The sequence below is a fragment of the Acinonyx jubatus genome, chromosome E2 (genome assembly GCF_027475565.1).
Source record: "Acinonyx jubatus isolate Ajub_Pintada_27869175 chromosome E2, VMU_Ajub_asm_v1.0, whole genome shotgun sequence".
Classification (NCBI taxonomy): Eukaryota; Metazoa; Chordata; class Mammalia; order Carnivora; family Felidae; genus Acinonyx; species Acinonyx jubatus.
The window spans coordinates 49,300,701-49,318,192 of record NC_069396.1 but is presented as its reverse complement, the minus strand read 5'-3'; the positions used below and the strand labels follow the sequence as shown (position 1 = coordinate 49,318,192).

The 17,492-nt window shown below is 49.5% G+C and overlaps 1 protein-coding gene across 10 annotated transcripts in view; it reads left to right on the top strand.

The window, feature by feature from the left end:
• The first annotated feature begins 739 nt into the window (after window positions 1-739).
• ZNF180 (zinc finger protein 180) overlaps window positions 740-17,492 on the top strand; it is a 38,532-nt gene continuing 21,779 nt past the window's right edge. Inside the window, exons 1-4 of one of the 10 annotated variants that reach the window (XM_053210005.1) lie at window positions 922-2,478; window positions 5,392-5,481; window positions 12,747-12,821; window positions 17,120-17,246. In XM_053210005.1, coding sequence (XP_053065980.1) covers window positions 2,446-2,478; window positions 5,392-5,481; window positions 12,747-12,821; window positions 17,120-17,246 — 325 coding nt within the window. In that variant the 5' untranslated portion in view covers window positions 922-2,445. The other 9 variants (XM_053210006.1, XM_053209999.1, XM_053210000.1 and 6 more) reach the window with 9 other exon arrangements.

Genomic DNA, 17,492 nt, shown 5'->3' with positions numbered 1-17,492 from the left:
ACAGGCTAGTGGTGAAGCAGATAACTGACCAAATAAATACATACCATATATATATATGTGTGTGTGTATATATATATATGAAAAATATATTCATATATATGAAAAAAGTATATTCATATATATGAAATATATATTAATATATATGAAAAATATATATTCATATACATATATGAAAAAATATATATGAAAAAATATATAAATATATATTTATATATAAATAAATATATATAAATATAAATATATATTGATATATAATAAATATATAAATATATTAATAAATATAATAAATAGATAAATATATATTAATATATAATAAATATATATAAATATATATTTATATATATAAATATATATTATATAAATATAAATATATATTTATATAATATATAAATATATATTATATAAATATATATTTATATAATATATAAATATATATAAAATATATAAATATATAAAAATATATTAAAAAATATATATATATAAAATTCTCTTGCTGGAAGCCGAGCTATCCCAGCCTGAGTGGCAAGGCCTGGGCTGTGGACGGATTGGTGACTGCAGGGCGGCCTGCCGACAGTGAAGCTTCTTGACCTCCCGCTTTTAGGTAATTCGGCCTTATTAAAGTACCTGGGGCATTGTCTTTTGGGGAATTGCCCTCGGCAGGCCCCCTGGGAAAAGAACCATTAGGGAAGAAGAAGATAAGGCTCCAAGAAATTGTGCGGCCTTAAAGGTTAGCCCTTGCCACCCCCTATGGAGACTTCTCTACTTACAGGAAGGATAGCCTCATGCATTTGCCGGCAAAGGAGGCCAATAAAGGAGAGACATATGGATCTGAAAGCCCCACTCCGATAACTAAGGAGTGTATCTCTGGGCACAGGTGACTTCAACCCCTAGGCCCACCTGGCCCCCCGGAGGCATTCCAGATGATGAGTGAACCTAGTCGGTTAAGCTGCAGAATGGTTCATTGGTTCCTAGGTGCATTGCCTCTCTGAGAATGTATAAGGCGTGGGTTTCTAAGGCCCTCTTGGCCCCCTCCTGGCACCTCGGACCGAGGCGAACACTTTTGTTCTTCAAAACCACGAATGGTTCAGGGAAACAACCAAGAGGTCATGTCCCTGTAACTGTTCCACTTGAGGGGTTGAGAGGTAAATGACCTTTCATGAAAACAGCAAAGCAAATACTTTATAGATAAGCATAGATGCATAATAAAAACAATGAAAGAAATTAATCAATAAGCAAAGGGCAGGAGGGGACGTTATGAGAAAACAATCATGGTATTCCTTATTGGGTGATGACCCAAAGGAACAATTTGAGAATTGGGTAATGCCAGAAAACGTAGATGACAAATGCTACAAGGAGATCACTAGCACATATAATGCCACGTTTGCTACAATAAATCGGCCAGTTCAACACACTGTTGTTGTCTGTGTCCATTTTTATTTTTTTGTTTTCATGTTAGTTTTTTATTTTAGTCTTGTTTTATTTTCACTTTTTCGCCGACGCCCTTCGTCCTTCGGGAACCCCTGGACCTGCTGGAGCTGGACTCCAGCATTCTCTAGAGAAAAATGATGAGAAGGGAGGCAGGGAGTACGTGGGGGAGTGAAGGGTTTGTAAGTTTACAATGGTTGGTGGGGGGATGCTTCTTGAGGAGGTGACATCTGCCTCAAGACCAGATGGCAAGAATCCAGTGGAATCGGCAAAGGAAGAGCCTGCCAGCCAGCATGAACAGCATATGCAAAAGTCCTGGGGTGGGAGCCTGCTTACAGCTGCTGGTGGACATGGAAAGGCCAACGTGGCTGGAGCTGAGAGAGAAAACCGGCCAGAAGATGAAGGCCAAAACAGATCAGGAGGGGGAGGGTACGATCCTTAAAGTCTCACAGGCAGGGAAAGACCTCCATTTAAAAAACAAAAGGACTCTTGCTGTTTTACTAGAATGAGCTGCTACAAGAACATATCAACATATCAGATTCTTGACGGACTCGCCAGGAGCTCCCTGGACTGTGTAACGAACGGGTTTGTAGCCACCATCTTTGGGCTTGAGGACCAAGAAGAGACGGTGCGCACCAAGCATCTGACTAAGCAGCCGTCCCAGAAGGGGGTTTCATGGGGATTCCGTTTTCACGGCCGCTCCTGGGCGTCCAGCCGGTCCCAGGCCAGCTTTTCCCAAGTCGGCCACTGCCCACGTATCGCAGCCGTGACCTGACCGTGCGGGTCCCGCTCCCCGTCTCGGCGCCGCGCAGAAACGGGGACACAGACAGTCGCGGCCCCCGCGGGTACCCCAACCTGACACGGCTCGCGGTAATCCCCACGCTCGCCTCCGGGTGGAGCTGGAGCCCCGCCTAATCGCCGCCCGTGCCGCTAGGGCTTCTGGGAATTGTAGTCCCGGCTCGCCGAGCCCAAACGCACTTCCGGGTTTGGCCAGAAACGCAGCCATTGTCCCACGCGCTGATGCGTGCTGTCGCCACGCACCTGGGCTCGGAGGTCAGCCGAGTGGCCCTGCGGATGCCGAGTAGGGGAGGGGGCCGAACTAACTGAACCCGAGTCTGTCGTGCTGCAGAATCGGCGCAGGGGGTTGCTTAACCCGACTCCGTCCCGCTGCAGAGCCGTGCCGGGCCCTGAAGCTGGGACAGGCCGGTCCTGGGCCGCGAGCCCGTGGACGCCCAGGTCGGTGAGGGGCGGGGCAGTGCTGGAGGTCCCGTGCGCGCATGCGCAGGGTGTAGGCGGGAAGGTGGGTTTGGGGGTGTGGGTGGGCGACCTAGGACCTGAGCGTGCGGCGCTTCTGCGGGGTCCCGAAGTAGGTAGGGATCCTGGTGCAGCTGCAGATTCGGGAGTGCGCGAGTGCTTGATAGGGTGGTGCTCTTGTCCCAAGGCTGAGAACGCCCAGGTTGGTGAAGACAGGCCATATGCGGGGATGTGGGACGATCCTGAGAACCCCGCTTCCCCTCCTCCAGTGCTAGGCTGGTTTAGTGCAGGATCTGAGGACTGAAGACTGGGTTGAGAGAGTACTCAATTGCAGATTTGCAGGAGAGAGGCTCTGCCCCTATTCCTGTGTTTTCAGCAGGCGTTTGAATAGGAAGCAGGACGTGGGAGGTGAGGTTCTGGGCAGTTGGCTTGGGGACCTGGGGCGCCCCCGGTAGTGGAGAGACCAGGTTTGAGTTGCAGATTCTTGCTCCAGAAGAACCAATGCTACCTGAGCGAACTCTCTGAGAATCCCTGATGGACTACAGATTCCTAGGTTGCTAGAGGAGCCAGGGCCTGGAGGCAGTTTCTAGGCAGGGCGCTCCCTGCTCAGGCTGGGCGTGTTGATTGGGAAGCAGGAATTTGGACTGGTGATCCTGGGACCCCCGTAGGGTAGTGCAGGGCCTTAGGACATTCAAGTTGGGTGCAGACTTTGGGTTGGAGGTACAGAAGTGGAGTCCGGGAGGGTCAGAGCTGCAACAGCTGCGGTGAAATTGACAGCTATTTGGGAAGGACCCCGGATGCTGCCGGCACGTTTGGAAGTAGACAGCCCCAGGGCCTTTGCTTGGGGGCAACTCCACTTGCGGGCACGAGAATGCCCAGATTGGTAGAGGGACAGAGTCTGGGCTGTAGATTTGGACCTGGAAGGGGCTGTACTCTGTGGCATCTAGGGATCCACATTTGGGCTGCAGGAAGCCAAAAGGCTTGCTTCCCATGGGAGCTGCTCTGTCATGAGCTGGAGAACCCTCCAGACTGGTGAGCGCCCAGGTCCTGGGGCGGACTCTGGAATTCTTTGCTCAAGCTACTGTTTGGGTGTTCTGATGTTTTGGTGGCAAGCAGGCCGTGGCGTGGGTGCCCCTGAGATCCTCACAGAGGCTTGTGGGTGCTTGGGGTAGCCCGGGTATTGAGGTGCAGAGTGCGAGGTGCAGCTTCTCCTTTCAGGAGCAGGGATTGCACAAACCCACAGGCTGGGGGAGGGCCCAGGTCCGGGATGTGGATTCCGTGGGTATCTGCGGGGATGCCAGCAGGAGGAGGGAACCTAGGTGCGCGGCCCCGCCCAGTCGCTGCTGGAGCCGCAGCCTCTGGTCTTGGGCAGAACGGGGAGGCATGGGCAGTCCTGGGACCCTGGTATTGCCTGAGGATGCCCAGGCGGGTGGAGGGAGCAGCTGCAGATTCCGGGTTTTAGAGGATTAGGGCTGCGCCATGGCCCCCTGTGCATACACGTGGGTATTTAGACGGGAAACGGGAGCCTGGAGGTGGGTATTAGAGGGTGCTGGGGTCTTTGTGCAGATGGCGCCCCAGTCACCCGTGGTGGTGCCCAGGTTGGCGGGAGGACAGGATCTCCCTAGGCTGCAGGTGACCGGGAAGATATTCGGACAGGAATCTGGGCAGGTGTGGCTCAAGCAGGGGCCTGTGGATGTTAGTGGAGGAGACGGTGTGTGGGCAAGTTCAGGATATGGCTGCATGGTGAACCCGCATTACACTGAGTGAGAATCCTGGGGGTCAAGGGTGTGGGTAAGAGGGAGAGATGGGGGGTAGGGTTGGCGAGATGGCGTGTGGGGGTGGGATTTGCCAGGGGGCTGTTCTAGTCTCACACCCAGAAACAATCGAGTTGGCAGGAAGACGGCCGAAGTCCACATTCTGGGCCTCGGAGGGGTTGGCACGAGCTGGTGTTTGTCAGGAAGCTCCCAGGCCTGGCTCTGTTGCTGATTCAGGCCGAGGGTACCCACGTTGATGGAGGGACCAAGTCTCAGCTACCCGTTCAGGGCTCAGGAGGGTTTGGGGCTGGGAATCGGGCAGGCGCTATTCTGGTAGCGGCCAGTGGACCCAGAACGGTGGAGGCACCCAGTCCTAGGTGCAGCCCAGCTCTGCGCCTGTGCTTGGCTATTTGAGCAGAAAGTGGGAGGCAGGGCACGACAGGTTGCTGGAGGGTCAGGCCTAGTTAATGGAAGGGGAGGATTCTGGGAGGGGTGGGACATTTAGTTGGGAGTGTGGTTCTGGGTCATCAATCCCAGAAGCCCTACTCCTTGCTCCAGGAAGAGATGCTGCTGGTTTAGGGCTGCAGATTCACGTCTCGGGGGAGGGAGTGCTCACTAGCTGGTCCTCGACGTGCTGGGCATCTGTGAGGCTCCCAGAAACCCAGTGGGGCAGGGAGGGACCGATTTGTACCGCAGATGTTGGTGGTGGGCAGGAGGCCGTGTTGGGGCCTGACTTACAGGCAGGAGGTCTGGGGGCCTGTGATAGCGGAGGAATCAGGTTGGAGCTGCAGAGTCTTGGCCTGGGAGAGGCGTGCGCAGCTTTTCAGGCAGAAACCTCTAGAGGCGCGCTTGTCGTGGGGAGTGCGTCCTGGCAGCTGAGGCTAATCCTGGGGGGCGGGGCGGGGGGGGAGGGGACCTACGCAAGGATGCTCTGCTCAGGGCTTTTGCACCATTGCAGCTCAGGCCCTCAGGCCCCTGCCTGTGCCTGAAGGAGAGCATGGAAGAGCGGGATGAGAAGCCCCCAGGGCCCCTGAAGACCGGTGCGCAGGTGAGTGGGACTTCCCCTTCCTCCAGGAGACCCACAGCTTGCTCGCACCCAGGCCCCACAGCCCGACCCTCTAGGCTCCGGAGGCTGTCCTCGTCCCTTTGCGGTGTCCTGGGAGCTCTTGGTCTCCCCTGACCTTATCCTCTATACGTTCTTGGAGGCTCCCTGCATTTCCTCCCTATTTAAAAAAAAAAAAAAAAATTTTTTTTTTTAATTTTTAATTCATTTTTGAGAGAGAGAGAGAGAGAGAGACGGAGATGGAGCGCGAACGAGGGGGAGGAGGGGCAGAGAGAGAGGGAGACCCAGGATCCGAAGCGGGCTCCAGGCTCCGAGCTGCCAGCACAGATCCCGACGCGGGGCTCGAACCCACCAACCGTGAGATCACAGCCTGAGCTGAAGTCGGACGCTTAACCCACTGAGCCACCCGGGCGCCCCCACCTCCCCGCTATTTGAACCCAGAGAACTCTTTCTGGGAGGAATTTGGCATCTTGGTATCAAAGGCCTTTGCTTGGGAATGAAAAATTGGAAAGAATGTGTGAGAGGGGGCCATGCAAGGGGAGCATTAAAGTTACGGTAAAGCCGTGAAACGGAATATACTGTGGCCATTGATGGGACGATACACGCGTCCCAACATACAAAGATATGTGGGATCTGTGTTCAGTAAATGGCATTTAGAAATGATCGTCTTTTTTAAAAAAGATACAGTGTGTATTATAGGAAATGTGTTAGAAGGTTATAAACACGTCAGTTAACAGAGAGTGTCAGTTACACTCCGAGGGACCTTATGTATTCATTTACTTACCTATATTTTTCTACTTTTGTGCAGCAAATTTTAAAGTTAGGAAATCAACGATCGAAAACATTTTCCTACAGTAAATGTTCTTCGAAAACATTTAATTTCTTGAAAAGTGTTAGAATTTCACCTCCCCCTTCCTAAACAGTTCATTCCTGAAGCCATGAGATGGGGCCGAGCTGGGTCGACGTCTGTGGTGGAGGGAGGGAGGGCTCCCTCCTGTGAGGTGTCACAGCCTGACTGGGGTGAGGAGGGTGTCCACGTGTGGGGACATCGTGACCAAACAGGGTGAAAAAGGTGGCACGGAGAATCAGAGCCCAAGTGGGGTGAGGTACATGTCCATCTGGGGGAGGAAGGTATTTGCGGTGACGGGCCCAGGGCAGGTGAGAAGGGCCTCCGTAGAGGGGATGCCTCAGTGTGGACAGCCCGAGTGCAGTGAGGGCGTCCATGCCAAGGGTGGTCCAGCATGGATGGGGTGTCAGCCAAGGCAGGGTAAGAAGTGCATCCATGTTGGGGTTGGGGACACATCCCAGTGTGTCACAGCCTGAGAAGATTGAGGTTCTCTGTGCACGGGGGGGGGAAGGGGGGGGCCCAGGGTGGGGTATCAGAGCGAAGGCAGGAAGTCAAGGGCATCTACATGGAGTCCAAGTCCAAGTGGGATGAGGCCACCTGCAGAGTCTGAGCCCAAGGAGGGTCGAGAGAGCCCCCGTGTCAGAGTCTAGGAGGGCCAAGGAGCGTCCGTGCGGGAGAAGGAGCGGCTGTGGAAATGGGAGCTTAGTCACCCACGGGGGCGCTGATCAGATGAGTAAACCTAATAAGGCTCATGGGAGCCAGTGTTCTCACAATCAGGTGTGGTAAGAGAGAGAACACTGGAGTAAACCTTAGTGATCGGTGGGAGTTGTAGGTAGCGACGAGACTTGGGGTTTTCAGTATATGTAGGTGTAGAAATACGTGGAGGTGTATGGATGTCTCAATGGGGTGTGTGTGTGTGTGTGTGTGTGTGTGTGTGTGTGTGTGGAGAGAGACATACACATGTGTTTTCCTAGTTCTGTCCGCTGTGAGGGCCCAGGAGCAGTGACAGTCTGGTACCAGTTTGCACATCTGGTGCCCAGATTTCCACCCCATGCCCCAGAACTTACGGGTTTACTGTTCACAGATATTTAATGTTCCATGTTTTGCTGTTACGAATAGCACTGCTGTAAATGTCTTTGTATCTGGTTCCCTGTACAGTTGACCTCGAACGATGCAGGATTTAGGGACACCAACCCCCTGCAGAGTGGAGAATCCATAGTTAAGTTTGACTTCCCCAAACTTAACTGCTGGGGCGCGGGGTTGGGGGGGTGGGCTCCGTCAGTTAAGCGTCTGACTCTTGATCTTGGCTCAGGTCACGATCTCACGGTTCGAGAGATCGAGCCCCGTGTTGGGTTCCACACTGACAGTGCGGAGCCTGCTTGGGGTTCTCTCCCCCTCTCTCTCTCTCTCTCTCTCTCTCTCTCTCAAAATAAAGAAATAAAACTTACAAAAAACAAAACAAACATAACTGCTAATAGCCTGCTGTTGATCAGAAGCCTGACAACATCAACAGTCAATGCATATTTTGTATATGTATTATGTGCACTGTATTCTTTAAAAAAATTTTTGTTTTTTACATTTATTTATTTTTGAGAGACAGAGAGAGACAGAGCACAAGTGGGGGAGGGGAAGAGAGAGAAAGAGACACAGAATCCGAAGCAGGCTCCAGGCTCTGAGCTGTCAGCACAGAGCCCCACGTGGGGCTCAAACCCACAAACTGTGAGATCATGACCTAAGCCGAAGTCGGACGCTCAACCGACTGAGCCACCCAGGCGCCCCTGCACTGTATTATTTTTAAAAAATTTTTTTAACGTTTATTTTTTTTCAATTTTTATTTCATTTATTAATTCCAGTATAGCTAACATAGAGTGTTATATTAGTTTCAGGTGTACAATATAGTGATTCAATAATTTTATACATTACTCAGTGCTCATCTGAATAAATATACTCTTTAATTCCCATCACCTATTTTACCCATCCCCCCACTCACATCCCCTCTGGTAACTGTCCGTTCCCTATAGTTAAGAGTCTGTTTTTTTCTTTCTCTCTTTTTATCTTTGTGCATTTTGTTTCTTTTTTTTTTTAATTTCATTTTTTGTTTTTTTAAATTTACATCCAAGTTAGTTAGCATCTAGTGCAACAATGATTTCGGGAGTAGTTTCCTTAGTGCCCCTTCCCCATTTAGCCCATCCCCCCTCCCACACCCCTTCCAGTAACCCTCTGTTTGTTCTCCATATTTAAGAGTCTCTTATGTTTTGTCCCCCTCCCTGTTTCAAATTCTTTTTGCTTCCCTTCCCTTATGTTCATCTGTTCTGTCTCTTAAAGTCCTCATATGAGTGAAGTCATGATATGTGTCTTTCTCTGACTGATTTCGCTTAGCACGATACCCTCTAGTTCCATCCACGTAGTTGTAAATGGCAAGATTTCATTCTTTTTGATTGCCGGGTAACACTCCATTGTATATATATACCACATCTTTATCCATTCATCCATCAATGGACATTTGGGCTCTTTCCATAGTTTGGCTACTGTCGATAGTGCTGCTGTAAACATGGGGGTGCATGTGTCCCTTCGAAACAGCACACCTGTATCCTGTGGATAAATGCCTAGTCGTGCAATTGCTGGGTCGTAAGGTAGTTCTATTTTTAGTTTTTTGAGGAACCTCCATACTGTTTTCCAGAGTGGCTGCACCAGCTTGCATTCCCAACGTTTATTCATTTTTGAGAGGCAGAGACAGAGCGTAAGCGGGGGAGGGGCGGAGAGAGAATGGGAGACAAAGAATCCAAAGCAGGCTCCAGGCTCTGGGCTGTCAGCACAGAGCCTGACGCGGGGCTCGAACTCGTGAATGGCGAGATCATGACATGAGCCAAAGTCGGACGCTCAACTGACTGAGCCACCCAGGCGCCCCTGTGCACTATATTCTTACAATAAAATAGAATAGGTTAAAGAAAATGTTATTAAGAAAATCATAAGGGAGAAAAAATGCATTTACGGTACTGTGCTGTATTTATTAAAAAGATCAACATGTTTATGGACCTGTGCAATTCAAACTGGTGTTGCTTAAGGGTCAGGTGTACCCATGGGCAAGAGTTTTAGAGGGAGTTATGCATTTAAATTTATATACATACATTCACACGTTATCAAAACTACAGGTAAAGCGTGCTTTGATTGTGACCACTGGTGTTCTACTCGGAGCTAGTGACTTTGGGTGTTTTTCTGAGAATCTTAATGGCCCTTTCGCTCTTTTCTTCTATAACATACAACGGAAGTAGCAAGCTGCTCATTATAATTTTCACTTTCATCACATATTTATTGATTGCCCAACCAGCGGAAGGCCCCGCGTGAGGTGTTAGGGACAAAGATGACCTAGTTCTCGCAGACGGAAATACGCTTCTTGTATATTCCAAGGCTGCCTAGGAGAAGCAAAACCATCTTCCTTCTCGTATTAGCCATCCGTGACGTCATACCCCAAAACTTCGCAGCTTAGAACAACAACCAGCATTTATTACCGCACATAGTCTCTGGGGTCAGGGATCCGGGGGCAGCTGGTCTGGATGTTTCTGGTGCTCAGGGTCTCTGACAGGGTTGCAGTAAATTGTGGGCCCAGGCTGATGTGAAGGCTTGACTGAGTAGGAGGACCCCCTTGCCAGCCCGCTCGCTCCCGTGGCCGTCGACGAGAGGCCTCAGTTCCCCGCTACACAGACCTCTCTCCAGGGCCGCACACAACACAGCAGCTGGTTTCTCGTGGAGCAAGGGATCTAAGAAAGGGAGGGCAGAGGGACAGCACTTAATTGCACACAACCAAGGTGGAAGCCACGGTGTGTCTTATGTCATCTCAGAAGGGACACACCGTCACTTCTGTGGCTCCTCGGTCATGCAGACCCACCCTGGTACCGTGTGCAAGGGCTGCACAGGGTGTGAATTCCTGGAGGTCAGGGTCATCGAGGGCCATGTTGGATGCTGGCTAGCACACTTCTCAACTCTGAATGTCCTTTAGTAAATTAAAAAAAAAAAAAATTCTTTTTAACGTTTACTTATTTCTGAGAGAGAGACAGATGGAGCATGAACAGGGATGGAACAGAGAGAGAGAGGGAGACAGAATCCGAAGCAGGCTCCAGGCTCCGAGCTGTCAGCACAGAGCCCGACGCGGGGCTGGAACTCTGGGACCATGAGATCATGACCTGAGCCGAGGCCTCCCCCAGGCGCCCATCCTTTAGTGCATTTTAATCATGATCAGAAGACGCACAAGAGCTGTTGGGCCTGACGGATGTCCATGAGAGCCTTGGCAGAGAGAGCAATCAAGGGAGCCCAAGTCTCGGTATGTGAGTCCCGCGGGCCACCCTGTCGGCCATCACCTGGCAGATTTCAACGACTTACACGTTGGAAGCAGCCAGGCCAGGGAAGATCCTGCCTGCCTTCAGCGGCTGAGACCAAAACCCTGCCAAGAGGGTGGCAGAGCCTTACCTATCCCGTCATCCTCAACATTCAGAGTGGGTCTTAAGTGTTATCATCCAAAACAAAACAAAACAAAACAAAACAAAACAAAACAAAACAAAACAAAAAAAACCCATAAGTGCGAGACGCTGGATGTGTTAATCAGCTTGATCGTGGTACTCATTTCACAGCGCACACATCTATTCAAAAACATCACAGGGGCGCCTGGGTGGCTCAGTCGGTTGAGCGTCCGACTGCGGCTCAGGTCATGATCTCACAGTTCGTGGGTTCGAGCCTCCCCGTGCGTTGCCGCCCATTAGGAAGGCGGTTTCTCTCTGCAGCCACGTTTCCATGCTGCGCGAGTCAAAACTTGTGACTCCCGTGGGCTGTCTGTGGTTTTGAAGTTGTCATTTTGGCTTTGTGAGTGTGGCTCGTGTGTTTTTGTTCCTGGGCCCCTGGCGCTCTTCAGTAATGCCCAGGCAGCCGTTGTAAGGCAGCCTAACCATCCTGGTGTTTGTCCTGGGCACTTGTGCAGGCGACTTAGCAGCCGAGCGTTCTCATGGGGCCTTCTTTACATGGATGTGGCTCCAGCACTTAGAGGAGGGAAGGAGAGAGGGGGAGGAGGGGAGGCAGGGAGAGAGAGCACGGGCATATGGGTGCAGTGCTGCAGGAATGTTCTAGCAACTTAAACTCCCACTGATGGTATATGACACTCTTGACTAGTGGGCCACCGGGGCGGGAGTCCTTACAACAGGCAGAAGAAATGCTCTGTGTGGTCAGGATTTTGGTTCCATACAGCGGTCTGAGCAAACAAGCAGATATAGAGGTATGGATAATGGGAGCCAGAGAAGGTACAGAAATGGAAAGCAGGAAGGCTAGAATCACATGTGTTGCTGAATTGCAATGAGGGGTATCAGTGTGAATTTATAGCCTCTAATATATAGAGGTAGGTAGTTATAGAAATAGAGACTTGATCCTCTCTGATTTAAAGAGGTGAGCATCTTTTTGTATATTCACTGGCCATTATATTTCTTCATAGTTGAGTTGCACGTGCATTTTCCTTTGTCCCTTGTAGTGTTGAAGGTCCCTTTTTCTTACTGATCTAGAATAGGGCTTAATAAAAAAAGTCAAAAAATTTTTTTAATGTTTATTTATTTTGGGGAGAGAGAGAGAGAGAGAGAGAGAGAGACAGACAGACAGACAACCAGAGCATGAGCAGGGGCGGGGCCGAGAGGGAGGGAGACACAGAATCCGAAGCAGGCTCCAGGCTCTGAGCTGTCAGCACAGGGCCCAACGTGGGGCTTGAACTCACAGACTGTGAGATCATGACCTGAGCCAAAGTCAGATGCTTAACTGACTGAGCCACCCATGTGCCCCCCGCCCCCAAAATACTTTTTTTAAAGTAGGTTTCACGCCCAGCGTAGATCCCAACGTGGGGCTTGAACTCACAACCCTGAGATCAAGAGTCAGATGCTTAACCGACTGAGCCACCCAGGCACCCCTAGAACAAATCTTAATAGTATAGATTCTTACTGATGGTGCCTTTGTTGGTGGCACTTTTTGCCAAACATTTTCTGAAGTTAATTTTGGAATCTTTATGATTCTTTGGTCGCCCTGTAGTCTGTTTTATTTGCTTACAACTCCGCGATCCAGGAATTCCGACCACCTGGTTGAACAGTTCTTTTCTCGCACACGGTGCCTGGAATCACTCAGCTCCATTGCGCTGGTAGCTGGGCTGGCCTGGAAGACCGACAGAGATCTCACTCCCGTGTCTGGTGTCTCATTGCCCCTCCAGCTGTCCCCTGTCTCTCTCTCTCTCAAGCTTCCCAATGGGAGGGAGCAGACGTTTTGTAGGTGGGATGTGTGAACACAGGCGGTTTGTCGAATTCTAGCCTCCTCGCTGTGGCGGTTTCGAGCCATGACTTAGTTTCCTGGTTACTTTCCTTTTTCTTGTCTGTTTCCTGCTCAGGACTCTCTCCTTCCTCCAGAGAGTATCGTCAAGGTTGAGAAAGAAGATGCCGGGTCACTGGCCCTTCCATCCCCGGTGAGTTGGCCCTCTTTACCCTGGGAAATGTAGAAATGTGCATGTCTGCTGGGGGGCAGGGGCCAGGCTTAAGTGACCTGGGAGGTGAGCAGAATGGGAGGAAACAGATATGCAAGTGGGCATCGTTTACAAAAACTTGGTTAGTTACCATGTAAAAGATTGCAGAGAGTGATAGCTACAAGTTTGAGGCGGAGGGGCTCTTTTTTTATTATTTTTATTTAGAAAAAAATTTTTAAATGTTTATTTTTGAGAGAGACAGAGCAGGGGAAGGGCAGAGAGAGAGGGAGACACAGAATCCGAAGCAGGTTCCAGGCTCCGAGCTGTCAGCACAGGGCCCGATGCGGGACTCAGACTCACAAACCGCGAGATCGTGACCTGAGCCAAAGTCGGACGCTTAATCAACTGAGCCCCCCAGGTGCCCCTCTCCCTTCATTTCTGGATCTGCCAGAAAGAGTCCAGTTTGATGTCACCTTTTTCTCTTTAAAGGATTAAAAAGATTTGACTCTGTTTACGTGGTTTCAGGGAAGGATTAAGTGGAGAAAAATGAGTTAATCAAGAGAGGGAGGAGATATAAACTAAAAAGCAGAGTCCCTGATTAGCACCAGAGAAATTCATTCAGAGCGTGTGTGAACGTGTCGGCTCTACAGAGGAGGAAGGACCCATTCAGGAAGAATGGGGCTGAAGGAATTCTTCAAAGGCTTGGGTTTTCCTCTGTGAGCAATCTGGTGGTTATCGGTCGGGCCTGAGGGTGGCACTTGGAATGGAGAAGTAGGTGCTTGACGTGAGTGGAGAAGGCTGAAAACAGTAGTGTTGTATTATGAGAGACAGGCAGCTCCAGGAGGTAGAACAGGGTTGCTGGTCAGTCTGAAAGGATCATTATGAGGTAGAGACCATTAATAGTGTCCCATCCAGCTGCTTTTGTGAGTTCTCTTTCCCAGTGGCATTCCGGAACCTTCTTTCCGTTGGTCATACATTGACATTCAGATTCATTTTTGCAGCCAGGGTACATTCAGCCAAAGTCCCATAAGGCAAGATACTATTTGAAGGGGGATTTTTGAACATATCCAGTAGAAAGATTAAAAGGAATGCCCCATGGACTCTACACTGAATAATTACGATGGAAAAGATAACAGGGGCACCGAATGGAAAGGAAAAGAATATAGACCAGCAGACAGTAATAGGGGATGCTCGAATCGAGGAAGGGCCCCAGACTATCAAAGCACAAGAAGAGAGAGGGAGAGATTATGCGGAGTGTTGTAATCAGAGGTGGGCAGTTCCATGGGTGTGACTTGAGAGGGGGATTCCTGTGTGGGGATCTCAAGGTCTGGGGGCTCACGCTGAGAGTGGGGTGCCGAAGAGCAATTCTCAGGGCCGGGAGTTGGGCCAGCGCGAGGCATCGATGCCTGAGGGCACGTGTTAGGCAGAGTTGAGGCTGCATCCCAGCCACCGACTTCAAGCGTACGTGTTCGTTTCTCTACCCTTCTAGCTCTTCATCTGTAAAAATGGTGCTGCTACTGGTATTTTCTCACGGGGGCCTTGTGAGAATAGTTCACAGCCTGATGCCGCCCAAGAAGTGCGTCGTTGACGTCACTTAGTTTCATATGATTGTCAGGGACCTCTACAACCGGATGCTACAGACAGGGCAGGCTGAGACCATACAGGTTCTTGAAGTAGAGGGTAAATCCCAGGTATTGTAAGCCTTCGGTGGGTGGGGCTTGGTGTTCAAGGGGTTGGTAGGACAAAGGTCCAAGAGGTAAGGTAAATGGCGTGAGTTTCAGTGTAGCTGAGAGGACACGCACCCTCCCCCTTTGATGCTGAGCGAACCGGAGCCTGTGAGGTTTGCAGAGGAGGGGTCTTTGTGGGGGACGGGGTAAGTGTAGGTTTCCATTAACACAGGGATGTAGAGGGAATGTTTGGTAACGATGTTGAAGCTGTAGGATTTCGTTATTACAGAAGTAGAGTTCCCAGGGGCACGGTTGAAGGGCTTAGGAAAGAATTTTGAGGAGTGGGAGGTTTGGGGCAGGTGAGAGGAAGGACAGAATAAGTGGGGATAAAGCCAGTATCCACACATCGAAAAGCTTTTCAAATGGGTGTGTGGTGAGGGATACCCATTTGACTTAGTTGGTTGAGCGTTTTACTCCGGCTCAGGTCATGATCTCACGGTTCGTGAGTTCGAGCCCCGCGTCGGGCTCTGTGCCGACAGCTCAGAGCCTGGGGCCTGCTTCGGATTCTGGGTCTCCCTCACTCTCTGCCCCTGCCCCACTCGTGCTCTGTCTCTGTCTCTCTCAGAAATAAATAAACGTTAAGAAAAAAAATTCAAATAGGTGTGCAATAGGCCTGATGAGATTCAGGTGTGAGAGAGAACTTAAACCAGAATTTGGCCCCAAAGTCAGATTATTTTGATTGATGATGAAGTCTGTTGAGACTACAGATTCACTCATTGAAATCATTTGCCGAGTATGTATTTCTTATCTACGGTACACCAATATGCTGAGCCGCTGGAGTTACAGTTGCAAACTATCAATACCTTGCCCCTGCCCTCACGGATTGCAGCCTAGTGACAAAGATGGCCGTTGCGCAAATGAGCAGACTCAACAGTGTGGGGAGTCTTAGGATAGAAACCCGTGGGACCTTCGGAACATATAGCCGGAGCTGGAGTGGGGGTAGCGGTGCTAATCTAATCCGGCATTATTTATTTGACATGTGAACAAGCTTGATATTAAAGGGACCTACATCGAAGAGTGAAGGGGAGTGTTTATAAAAAGGAAGTGTGGATTGGAGCTTGGAAACCAGTACCCAGAGAGCCATGGTCAACACAGGTGGCAGTGTGCGAATGATATTTCTGAACGCCGTTTTGGGTTAATTATGAACCCCTCTGAGATTTTGGTGAAACTTACAGGTCCTGACTTAGAAAAATGCAGGTGCAGCAGCATTTTGCGTGGAGTTTCACGGGCTTCCGGGACCGTGTGTCCTATTCACGAACACAGCTTAAGGATACCAGGTCTATCTAGAAAGTCCTTTAGCGGCAAGTGGCGTTCCACTTTCCTGGGTTTTGCTGCCTTTGGCTAAATACAGATCACCCTCAGCACTTTATTGGATCAGAATTCCTGCCCAGTAGGCTTGGAAACGGGTCCTTTCTTGCTTAGAGGAGGCAGTCCAAGCCCCCCCCCCCCCCCCCCGGTCCATGACAGTAACGACAGCACGTCTGTCTCTTAAAGGCTCTACGTTGCAGCTCTGAGTGTGGACAAAATAGAACTGTCATCGGAGGACTGAGAGCTCAGGGTAACAGTCACATTGGCTGTCACTTAATTTTTTTAGAGTTCTCAAACCTGATAACCTTAATAATTTTCCAGCCGTTTTCTTTTTTGTTCGGTAAACTGCCAATAGCTTTTCGTATATCGTCACAGTTAATTTACTGAACAACCCTATGAGTTGGGAATGATTAAGCCTAATAAATAGAAGTGGGGTGGGGCACATGGGTGGGTCAGTCAGTCAAAAGTCCGACTCTTGATTTTGGCTCAGGTCATGATCCCAGGGTCATGGGATCCAGCCCTGCTTCAGGCTCCATGCTGACAGTGCACAGCTTGAGGTTCTCTCTGTCCTTCTCTCTCTGCCCATCCCCCCCTCAAAATAAATAAGTAAACTTTAAAAAAAATGGGATAAACTCAGCTTAGAAGGCAGATGGTCAGATTAGATATATATTTTTAAAATGCAGACCTGTGCTCTTAATAGATGAGAAAACCCATTTCTTCCAAATCTGGCCCACCGCCTGCTTTTGTAAGTAAAACTTTATTATAATACAGTCACGCCCATTTGTTTATATATTTTTTGTGCCTGCTTTCTTGCTGGAGGAGGGCCGAGTGGTTGTGATAAAGACTGTATGGCTTACAAAGCCTAAAATGTTTACTCTCTCACCTTTGACAGAAAAAGTATGCTGACTCTGTTTTGTTCCATTTGGGGAATTTGGAGAGAATTCGTTACTGGCAATTCTATATTCACCAGTGCAAAAATCAGAATAAGCATTTTGTTCAAGGTGAACAAGAGAGAAAACAATTTATATCTGTTTTTATCCGTTGTTCCTCTTTGGGGTTGTATCAACAGATCCAGCATCCAAAACCCAAAGGGGTTTCCCTAAAAGGCACCTGTACACCTTGACTAGAATCCTTTGGACACTGACAGTCTCAGGACAGTTTCCAGGCCATCAAGTTTTCCTTCTTCCCTTTGTCAACCTTTTCCTCCTTTATGAACATTGGAAGGAAATGATGCCCAGCTGAGCAGGAATGTGTGTCCTGTTTTAGGAAGGAGAGAGCTTCAAAATTGTGACTGTGGACTTCACTCAGAAGGAAGAAGGCACTTTGAACCCTGTTCAGAGGACCCTGGACAGAGATGTGAACCTAGAGAACCACAGGGACCTGGTCTCTTGGGGTAAGAATACAGTCTCCTGTAATGAAGTTTGTGTATTGAAATGATTTCCATTGATTGAGAACCATGGAGTTCGGAGGCCAGAATGATTTTGACCACACATAGACTGTGTTTGTGCTTTTTATTCCCCAGTGAAGATTCAATTTTAATGCATAGGGTAGCAAAGGTACAGCTTCTCAGGTTTGAGCTTGTTCAGTCTTCATGGTTCCTAAAGGCCAAAGACTGGGACCAAATTCTACAGTGATTTTC